The 12049-nt window shown below is 36.9% G+C and overlaps 1 protein-coding gene across 1 annotated transcript in view; it reads left to right on the top strand.

The window, feature by feature from the left end:
- CCDC27 (coiled-coil domain containing 27) overlaps nucleotides 1-11381 on the top strand; it is a 91400-nt gene extending 80019 nt beyond the window's left edge. The window contains exons 12-13 of the mRNA XM_053690955.1: nucleotides 814-918; nucleotides 11253-11381. Coding sequence (XP_053546930.1) covers nucleotides 814-918; nucleotides 11253-11381 — 234 coding nt within the window. The remainder of the gene's footprint in view (nucleotides 1-813; nucleotides 919-11252) is intronic.
- Nucleotides 11382-12049: the final 668 nt, after the last annotated feature.

Here is a 12049-nt window from a genome sequence, read left to right as displayed (position 1 = left end):
TGTTAGTATCCCTTTTTGAAAAAGAATACACACATATCCAAGTGGGATCTAGCTGCTGTTTGGTGCCTATACATATTTAACTCTTGTGATTGGCTTACTAGATGTGTTCAGCTAACTGCCAATGTTCCTTCAGCAAAGGATAACAAGACAATAAAGCAAATTTGAAAATAGAAGTAAATTGGAAAGTTGTTTAAAACGGTATGTTCTATCTGAATCACGAAAGAAAAATTTGAAATTCCCTGAAATTTACATAGTTAAAGGATTACTTTCTGTTATAATTTTTAAGCTAAACAACTAACATATTAAAGTTAATAAACATTAATTAAAACCTACTTACCTATATTTTCTCCAAAACAAAGTTTCATAACGTTCTAAAAGTTATATCTTTTATTCGCCGATGATGTCACGTTATCCTGCCCACTATTTTCAGCACTGCCTGTTCAAAATACTTAAACCAATAACTTTGTGTTTAAAGCGCCATTTTGAAACCTAGGTATTGTAAACGGATTGGTACAGAGCAAAGGATACCCACGGAGTGGGTTTGGAAAACAATTAAATTTGCAGACAAGATTTCTGATATACGGTAGAGATATGTTAATGAAATGCTATTGATAAAAAGCGTATTTGGGGTAGGTAGTTAGTAACAGGCATAGAAAATATTTACTTACAGTGGCCCTTTAAGTCAGCTCTTGTCCAGTAGTGTCTTTATTTTTAGGTTCTAAATATATATATATATATATATATATATATATATATATGTATTTAGACAGTATTATTACAAATGCTGATTCTTATCTTTCTCTCAAAAAACAGTTTGAGCGATTTCGTGGTAAAATTGTTCAGGCTACATACAGCACTCCGGGAGTCAAGTATCCTCAGGCTGAACTTACAGACAATGAAATTCTGGATGCCATGCAGGTAAGGATTTTTTAGTTATATTTTTTAGCCTTTGATATCCCGTGGCATATTGCCCATATGCTAATAAACTTCAAAGTGACAACGCATATATGCAAAAATCTGACTAGAAAATATCACATGAACATCACTATGTAAAAGAGGAAGATATTTTTCCTCAAAATTTCCTTACTAGACACATCCCAATTGATAGAAACTTTAAATATCCAATCAGGATGCTAATCCAAGGAAGCGTGCTTCTGGCATGAGCAAGCACAGCCATTTTATTTCCCTCCTTGTTTTATAGAAGTGTACTATAAACTCTTATGACAATTTAAATGTTACAGGGATTTTAAACACTTTTGAGATGGAAATATAAAATATAAATTATATCTATAAAAAACATTTGCAACGTACTTTCATAATTTATTCTGTACTGCTTTCCTGTAATTCCATTCTGAAATTGTGAGCTTTTCAGTTGCTGTTAGAAATGGAAGTGCAGAACACTGTTATATTCCACACAGCCATTGGCTGCACACTCTAGTGACTTATTTATAACTGTCCCTAATTGGTTACAGCAGAGCAGGTAACCTTAGTAACAACATGGCAGCTCCCATTGTTTTATAGACACTTAGGCCTAGATTTAGAGTTCGGCGGTAGCCGTCAAAACCAGCGTTAGAGGCTCCTAACGCTGGTTTTGGGCGCCCGCTGGTATTTGGAGTCAGTGATTAAAGGGTCTAACGCTCACTTTACAGCCGCGACTTTTCCATACCGCAGATCCCCCTACGCCATTTGCGTAGCCTATCTTTTCAATGGGATCTTCCTAACGCCGGTATTTAGAGTCGTTTCTGCAGTGAGCGTTAGAGCTCTAACGACAAGATTCCAGCCGCCTGAAAATAGCAGGAGTTAAGAGCTTTCTGGCTAACGCCGGTTTATAAAGCTCTTAACTACTGTACCCTAAAGTACACTAACACCCATAAACTACCTATGTACCCCTAAACCGAGGTCCCCCCACATCGCCGCCACTCGATTAAAATTTTTAACCCCTAATCTGCCGACCGCCACCTACGTTATACTTATGTACCCCTAATCTGCTGCCCCTAACACCGCCGACCCCTGTATTATATCTATTAACCCCTAACTTGCCCCCCACAACGTCGCCGCAAGCTACTTAAAATAATTAACCCCTAATCTTCCGACCGCAAATCGCCGCCACCTACGTTATCCCTATGTACCCCTAATCTGCTACCCCTAACATCGCCGACCCCTATGTTATATTTATTAACCCCTAATCTGCCCCCCACAACGTCGCCGACACCTACCTACACTTATTAACCCCTAATCTGCCGAGCGGACCTGAGCGCTACTATAATAAAGTTATTAACCCCTAATCCGCCTCACTAACCCTATCATAAATAGTATTAACCCCTAATCTGCCCTCCCTAACATCGCCGACACCTACCTTCAATTATTAACCCCTAATCTGCCGACCGGAGCTCACCGCTATTCTAATAAATGTATTAACCCCTAAAGCTAAGTCTAACCCTAACACTAACACCCCCCTAAGTTAAATATAATTTTTATCTAACGAAATAAATTAACTCTTATTAAATAAATAATTCCTATTTAAAGCTAAATACTTACCTGTAAAATACATCCTAATATAGCTACAATATAAATTATAATTATATTATAGCTATTTTAGGATTAATATTTATTTTACAGGCAACTTTGTAATTATTTTAACCAGGTACAATAGCTATTAAATAGTTAAGAACTATTTAATAGTTACCTAGTTAAAATAATTACAAATTTACCTGTAAAATAAATCCTAACCTAAGATATAATTAAACCTAACACTACCCTATCAATAAAATAATTAAATAAACTACCTACAATTACCTACAATTAACCTAACACTACACTATCAATAAATTAATTAAACACAATTGCTACAAATAAATAAAATTAAATAAACTATCTAAAGTACAAAAAATAAAAAAGAACTAAGTTACAGAAAATAATAAAATATTTACAAACATAAGAAAAATATTACAACAATTTTAAACTAATTACACCTACTCTAAGCCCCCTAATAAAATAACAAAGCCCCCCAAAATAAAAAATTCCCTACCCTATTCTAAAATACAAATATTACAAGCTCTTTTACCTTACCAGCCCTGAACAGGGCCCTTTGCGGGGCATGCCCCAAGAATTTCAGCTCTTTTGCCTGTAAAAAAAAACATACAATACCCCCCCCCCCAACATTACAACCCACCACCCACATACCCCTAATCTAACCCAAACCCCCCTTAAATAAACCTAACACTACCCCCCTGATGATCTTCCTACCTTGTCTTCACCATGCCAGGTTCACCGATCCGTCCTGGCTCCAAGATCTTCATCCAACCCAAGCGGGGGCTAGACATCCACTGAAGAAGTCCAGAAGAGGGTCCAAAGTCTTCCTCCTATCCGGCAAGAAGAGGACATCCGGACCGGCAAACATCTTCTCCAAGCGGCATCTTCTATCTTCTTCCATCCGATGACGACCGGCTCCATCTTGAAGACCTCCAGCGCGGATCCATCCTCTTCTTCCGACGACTAGACGACGAATGACGGTTCCTTTAAGGGACGTCATCCAAGATGGCGTCCCTCGAATTCCGATTGGCTGATAGGATTCTATCAGCCAATCGGAATTAAGGTAGGAATTTTCTGATTGGCTGATGGAATCAGCCAATCAGAATATAGTTCAATCCGATTGGCTGATCCAATCAGCCAATCAGATTGAGCTCGCATTCTATTGGCTGTTCCGATCAGCCAATAGAATGCGAGCTCAATCTGATTGGCTGATTGGATCAGCCAATCGGATTGAACTATATTCTGATTGGCTGATTCCATCAGCCAATCAGAAAATTCCTACCTTAATTCCGATTGGCTGATAGAATCCTATCAGCCAATCGGAATTCGAGGGACGCCATCTTGGATGACGTCCCTTAAAGGAACCGTCATTCGTCGTCTAGTCGTCGGAAGAAGAGGATGGATCCGCGCTGGAGGTCTTCAAGATGGAGCCGGTCGTCATCGGATGGAAGAAGATAGAAGATGCCGCTTGGAGAAGATGTTTGCCGGTCCGGATGTCCTCTTCTTGCCGGATAGGAGGAAGACTTTGGACCCTCTTCTGGACTTCGTCAGTGGATGTCTAGCCCCCGCTTGGGTTGGATGAAGATCTTGGAGCCAGGACGGATCGGTGAACCTGGCATGGTGAAGACAAGGTAGGAAGATCATCAGGGGGGTAGTGTTAGGTTTATTTAAGGGGGGTTTGGGTTAGATTAGGGGTATGTGGGTGGTGGGTTGTAATGTTGGGGGGGGGTATTGTATGTTTTTTTTTTACAGGCAAAAGAGCTGAAATTCTTGGGGCATGCCCCGCAAAGGGCCCTGTTCAGGGCTGGTAAGGTAAAAGAGCTTGTAATATTTGTATTTTAGAATAGGGTAGGGAATTTTTTATTTTGGGGGGCTTTGTTATTTTATTAGGGGGCTTAGAGTAGGTGTAATTAGTTTAAAATTGTTGTAATATTTTTCTTATGTTTGTAAATATTTTATTATTTTCTGTAACTTAGTTCTTTTTTATTTTTTGTACTTTAGATAGTTTATTTAATTTTATTTATTTGTAGCAATTGTGTTTAATTAATTTATTGATAGTGTAGTGTTAGGTTAATTGTAGGTAATTGTAGGTAGTTTATTTAATTATTTTATTGATAGGGTAGTGTTAGGTTTAATTATATCTTAGGTTAGGATTTATTTTACAGGTAAATTTGTCATTATTTTAACTAGGTAACTATTAAATAGTTCTTAACTATTTAATAGCTATTGTACCTGGTTAAAATAATTACAAAGTTGCCTGTAAAATAAATATTAATCCTAAAATAGCTATAATATAATTATAATTTATATTGTAGCTATATTAGGATTTATTTTACAGGTAAGTATTTAGCTTTAAATAGGAATCATTTATTTAATAAGAGTTAATTTATTTCGTTAGATAAAAATTATATTTAACTTAGGGGGGTGTTAGTGTTAGGGTTAGACTTAGCTTTAGGGGTTAATACATTTATTAGAATAGCGGTGAGCTCCGGTCGGCAGATTAGGGGTTAATAATTGAAGGTAGGTGTCGGCGATGTTAGGGAGGGCAGATTAGGGGTTAATACTATTTATGATAGGGTTAGTGAGGCGGATTAGGGGTTAATAACTTTATTATAGTAGCGCTCAGGTCCGCTCGGCAGATTAGGGGTTAATAAGTGTAGGCAGGTGTCGGCGACGTTGTGGGGGGCAGATTAGGGGTTAATAAATATAACATAGGGGTCGGCGATGTTAGGGCAGCAGATTAGGGGTACATAGGGATAACGTAGGTGGCGGCGGTTTACGGAGCGGCAGATTAGGGGTTAAAAGTGTAATGCAGGGGTCAGCGATAGCGGGGGCGGCAGATTAGGAGTTAATAAGTGTAAGGTTAGGGGTGTTTAGACTCGGGGTACATGTTAGGGTGTTAGGTGCAGACTTAGGAGGTGTTTCCCCATAGGAAACAATGGGGCTGCGTTAGGAGCTGAACGCTGCTTTTTTGCAGGTGTTAGGTTTTTTTTCAGCTCAAACAGCCCCATTGTTTCCTATGGGAGAATCGTGCACGAGCACGTTTTTGATGCCGGCCGCGTCCGTAAGCAACTCTGGTATCGAGAGTTGCATTTGCGGTAAAAATGCTCTACGCTCCTTTTTTGGAGCCTAACGCAGCATTTGTTTGAACTCTCGATACCAGAGTTAAATTTATGGTGCGGCCAGAAAAAAACCCGCGGAGCGTTAACAGCCCTTTTACCGCCGAACTCTAAATCTAGGCCTAAAACTTTACACTCATTTGACAATATTTAAACAGACGATGAAACTTTAAAAAATACATCTAAATGTTATTCTCAGACTAATGTTTTCTTTGAATGCATCATTCTATCTAGCTTTTATTTATTGTTTAATGTCCCTTTAACCCCTTAATGACCACAGCACTTTTCCATTTTCTGTCCGTTTGGGACCAAGGCTATTTTTACATTTTTGCGGTCTTTGTGTTTAGCTGTAATTTCCCTCTTACTCATTTACTGTACCCACACATATTATATACCGTTTTTCTCGCCATTAAATGGACTTTCTAAAGATACCATTATTTTCATCATATCTTATAATTTACTATAAAAAAAATTATAAAATATGAGGAAAAAATTGAAAAAAACACACTTTTTCTAACTTTGACCCCCAAAATCTGTTACACATCTACAACCACCAAAAAACACCCATGCTAAATAGTTTCTAAATTTTGTCCAGAGTTTATAAATACCCAATGTTTACATGTTCTTTGCTTTTTTTGCAAGTTATAGGGCCATAAATATAAGTAGCACTTTGCTATTTCCAAACCACTTTTTTTCAAAATTAGCGCTAGTTACATTGGAACACTGATATCTTTCAGGAATCCCTGAATATCCCTTGACATGTATATATTTTTTTTTAGAAGACATCCCAAAGTATTGATCTAGGCCCATTTTGGTATATTTCATGCCACCATTTCACCGCCAAATGCGATCAAATAAAAAAAAAAAGTAAAATTTTTCCAAATTTTAGGTTTCTCACTGAAATCATTAACAAACATTTTGTGCAATTATGGCACAAATGGTTGTAAATGCTTCTCTGGGATCCCCTTTGTTCAGAAATAGCAGACATATATCGCTTTGGCGTTGTTTTTAAGTAATTAGAAGTCTGCTAAATGCTGCTGCACACCACAAGTGTATTATGCTCAGCAGTGCAGGGGTTAATTAGGGAACTTGTAGGGAGCTTGTAGGGTTAATTTTAGCTTTAGTGTAGTGTAGTAGACAACCCCAAGTATTGATCTAGGCCCATTTTGGTATATTTCAGGCCACCATTTCACCGCCAAATACGATTAAATTAAAAAAAATAGTCAACTTTTTCACAAACTTTAGGTTTCTCACTGAAATTATTTAGAAACAACTTGTGCAATTATGGTACAAATGGTTGTAAATGATTCTCTGGGATCCCCTTTGTACAGAAATAGCAGACATATATGGCTTTGGTGTTGCTTTTTGGTAATTAAAAGGCCGCTAAATGCCACTGCGCACAAAACGTGAATTATGCCCAGCAGTGAAGGGGTTAATTAGGTAGCTTGTAGGGAGCTTGCAGGGTTAATTTTAGCTTTAGTGTAGAGATCAGCTTCCCACCTGACACATCAGACCCCCTGATCCCTCCCATAGAGCTCTCTTCCCTCCCCCACCCCACAATTGTCCCCGCCATCTTAAGTACTGGCAGAAAGTCTGCCAGTACTAAAATAAAAGGTTTTTTTTTTTACTTTTTTTTTTAAGCATATTTACATATGCTGCTATGTAGGATCCCCCTTAGCCCCCAACCTCTCTGATCCCCCCCAAAACAGCTCTCTACCCCCCCCCCCCACTGCCTTATTGGGGGCCATCTTGGGTACTGGCAGCTGTCTGCCAGTACCCAGTTTGCATATAAAAATGGTTTTTTTTCATTTATTTCAGTTTTTTCTGTAGTGTAGCAACCCCCCCCCCCCAGATCAATCCCCCACCCCCTCACAGATCCCTTCCGTTAAGTTTTATTTTTATTATATTGTACAAAAATATGTACAATTTTCTGTAGTGTAAGCGGTTCCCACCCGCTCCCTCCCCGTGCACGCGCCCTCCCGCCGCCCCCTGTGCACGCGCGCGCGCCTGTGCGCGCCCCCGGCGATCCCGCCCCCGATCCCGCCCCCCCTCTCTGACTAAGAAGCCATCGATGGCCGCCCACCCACCTCCCATTTACGCTCCCACCCACCAACGAATGCGGCCATCGATGTCCGGTGCAGAGAGGGCCACAGAGTGGCTCTCTCTGCACCGGAGGGGCAAAAATTGTTATTGCAGGATGCCTCGATATCGAGGCATCCTGCAATAACCGGAAAGCAGCTGGAAGTGATCAGGATCGCTTCCAGCTGCTTTCCAAACCGAGGACGTGCAGGGTACGTTCTCAGGCATTAACTGCCTTTTTTCTGAGGACGTACCCTGCACGTCCTCGGTCGTTAAGGGGTTAAAGGGACACTGAACCCAAATTTTTCTATTGTGATTCAGATAGAGCATACAATTTTAAGCAACTTTCTAATTTACTCCTATTATCAAATTCTTTTCATTCTCTTGGTATCTTTATTTGAAATGCAAGAATGTAAGTTCCCATTTTTGGTGAACACACTGTGTTGTTCTTACTGATTGGGGGGTAAATTCATCCACCAATAAACAAGTGCTTTCCATGGTACTGAACCAAAAAAATAGCTTAGATGCCTTCTTTTTCAAATAAAGAAAGCAAGAGAACGAAGAAAAATTGATAATAGGAGTAAATTAGAAATTTGTTTAAAATTGCATGCTCTATCTAAATCACGAAAGAAAAAAATTGGGTTCAGTGTCCCTTTAAGTAAAAGCTATTTAAACTCAAGATTAAACTAATACTGGCATATTGGTTTTGTACTTCCTACTACACGTCACCGGTTGATAATGACAACCATTGCTGCTTTGCTAGTGAAAAGCAAAAAAGGAATATGAGTGTAAAAAAAAAAAAAGAATAAAATACATTTTGAGTTACATAAATAACCCAAAAAATAAATATTTCAGTTTAAAATGAAAAGGGCAAAAATAATTTCATAGCATTTTATGTAAAAGTATTCTTGTAATAAAAAAGCTATATTTGTTATTTACACAAATACAAATAATATCTATAGTTGTGATATCTGTCTTTCATGGTATATATTTCAAGCGAAAATAGGGGTCCTCTTATTTTCATTAGAGAATAGTCACTGTAAAGATTGAGCGGAAAGAAAATAATTGACCTTAGTGTGGTGTTTTATTTCAACTATTTAATCATTTTAAAATGAACACTTTCATAATAATTAAAAACAAGCAAGCATATCGTAAATGCGACTCCACAGTTTTACAATATTCTTAAAGGGACATGAAACCCACAATTTTTCTTTTCTTGATTTAGGTAAAACATACAATTTTAAACAACTTTATAATTTACTTCTTTTATCAAATTTGCTTCGTTCTCTTGGTATGCTTTGTTGAAGGAGCAGCAATGTACTACTGGTTTCTAACTAAACACATGGGTGAGCAAATGACAGTCGGTATATATATGCAGCCACCAATCAGGAGCTCCTGAGCTTTCCTAGATAAACCTTTCAGCAAAGGATAACAAGAGATGGAAGCACATTAAATAATAGAAGTAAATTGGTAAGTTGTTTAAGATTGTATGCTCTGTCTAAATCATGAATATCTAATTATGACTTTACTGTCCCTTTAATATACCAGATGCTCTGCACTGCAGCAAGGCAAATCCTCAGATAATTAAAAGGACGTTAAACACCAAATACGTTTTATAATTGTAGTATTGAGGCTATTCCACACATCCATCGAGTCATGGAACACTTCATGTTGAAATCTATCTTTCATTGCATTCCAGTGCTGACGTGTTTGCATACTGTGCAACAACTCTCCTTTAGATACCGGCAAGAGTAATCTAGGTTCCATAAAGCAGCCCCCATGATTAGACAGAGACGCATGAAATGTATTAAGTGGATAGTGTCCCTTTAATAGATGCATTAAAGGGACAGTAAAGCCAAAATTAACTTAAATTAATTGGATAGGGCATGCATTTTTTTACACTTTTCCAATGTACTTCAATGATCAATTTTGATAAGTTCTCTTAGTATCCTTTGTTAAAGAGTAATCATAGGTAAACTCAGGAGCGTGCATGTGTTTTTAGCCACCTGGCAGCAATGTTTGCAACAATGTTTACTGCTATGTTATACAATGTATCAAATACTGCTGGCATAGTGCTAAAGAAATGTGCACACTCCTAAACTCCTATCAGCCTACTAAGATTTACTATTTGACAAAGGATACCAACAGAACAAAGCAAATTTGAAAATAGAAGTAAATTGGGAAGCTGTTTAAAATTGAATGCTCTGTCTGAATTATTAACATTTAATCTTAACTTTACTCTTCCTTTAACATTTGTGCTCTACCTGTTTTGTGACCCCTATTGGTTGTTTTCTCAGGACTGGTATTCACTGTTGACGTCACTACACATTTATATTATTTATTCATTATCCCTATCTAGTGGACAGTTGTTGAAATAACAAGTATTCTATTCTGTCCTAACCGTGCTGGGCTTTAGCGCCTTTAGGATGGAATAGAACTTCCGAGCCGTTTCAGTCCTGAAGCCAATGGCGCTTCCTGGATAGGATCGCAGTCTGGAGGGCGTGCCTAGCTTCATAGGGACGCCCCCCTGACCCGATCCCATCATTGAAATCTCAAGATCACGTGCAGGATCACGGGATTTCAATTTGTCTACATCGGAACGTTGTTCCAATAAAGACAAAATGACCCTGTCATAAAAGGGTTAAAATGCAAGATAAATGTTTATATGTCTATGCATAAACATATTGTCAATTGAAAAATCACAAGTCATACTTATAAGAAATATATATATATATATACTATATATACAGTGTGTATATATATATATATATATATATATATATATATATATATATATACATAAAATGCTAAAAAAATCTGAAATATTTCCTAAATAAATTCCATAGGTATATTGATAAAATACTCCTTGATATAATTTATTCTTGAAGGGATATTAAATGCCAATTTTAATTAAGTTTAATTAATTATGTAAAATGAAATTATATCAACCCAATTATTCCAAAACAGTTTCTTATGTTTTAGTTAAAGGGATAGTAAAAACCAAAAATGCTATTGTTTAAAAAGACGACAATCCCTTTATTTACCATTCCCCAGTTTTGCATAACCAACACTGTTATAGAAATATACTTTTTACCTCTGTAATTACCTTGTATCTAAGCTTCTACTTACTGCCTCCTTATCTCAGATCTTTTGACAGACTTGCATTTCAGGCAATTAGTGCATACTCTTAAATAACTCCACGTGCATGAGCACAGTGTTATCTATATGAAACACATGAACTAACACCCTCTAGTGGTGAAAAACTGTCAAATGCAGAGGCGGCATCCAAGGGCTTAGAAATTAGCATATGAGCCTACCTATGTTTAGCTTTCAACTAAGAATAACAAGAGAACAAAGCAAATTTGATGATAAAAGTAAATTAGAAAGTTGTTTTAAATTACATGTCCTATCTGAATCATGAAAGTTTAATTTGGACTTTACTATCCCTTTAAACAAGAGAATGGTTATGTCTATTGAAACATGCAGAAAGGAAATTACAATTAATTTTTGTGTCTTTTATAGAAAATAATCATGGAAAGGGCAGATTTCCATCAACAGTTAAAACAAAAAGGAGTAAAAGTCCCTTCACTTTGCACAGATCTCTCAACAGTTACAAAACCAGCATCGTCAACAAGAAGAAAGGCTCAGTAACTGAGACAACTAATTTATAACATTATCTCACTATATAAACATGGTTTGTAAAAAAAGTATATATACTTCATTGTGTTCTGAATAAAGTTTGAATTTTATAATAAAATGTTGGTGAATAATTTATACAAGTAAGTAACACTTCTGTGAATATATATACATATATATATATATATATATACAATTTTAAATGTAAGTTTAAAGAACCATTGAATACAGTAGAATTGCCAAATCAATATAATAAAAAGACAATGCAATTTACTTTGAACTTCAAATTAGTAGTAGACTTTTTTCTGGATTTTTTTAAAGTTAATTCCACTTTCCCTCTCCATGTATCATGTGACAGCCATCAGCCAATCACAAAATGCATATACATATATATTGTACGCTCTCACCCATACTCATTAGGAGCTATAATCTCAGAAAGAGGGCATATAAAAGTGTGTGCAAATTTTGATCATAGAAGTAAATTGGAAACATTTTTTAAATTTTGCGAGCTCTGTCTGAATCATGAAAGTTTTTAATTTTTACTTTGGTGTCCCTTTTAAATACTGTAAAACGTTTGCGCACAAATAATGTTGAAAACTTTTTTTCTTTCCCAACACACCCATCAGTTTTCCAAAGTATTTTCTCTTTGTTCAGCCAGGAAGCTATTTTATCTTTATTACGGT

Source organism: Bombina bombina, chromosome 8 (assembly GCF_027579735.1).
Source record: "Bombina bombina isolate aBomBom1 chromosome 8, aBomBom1.pri, whole genome shotgun sequence".
In the NCBI taxonomy this organism is placed as follows: domain Eukaryota; kingdom Metazoa; phylum Chordata; class Amphibia; order Anura; family Bombinatoridae; genus Bombina; species Bombina bombina.
This window is presented reverse-complemented; position numbering and strand designations above follow the sequence as displayed.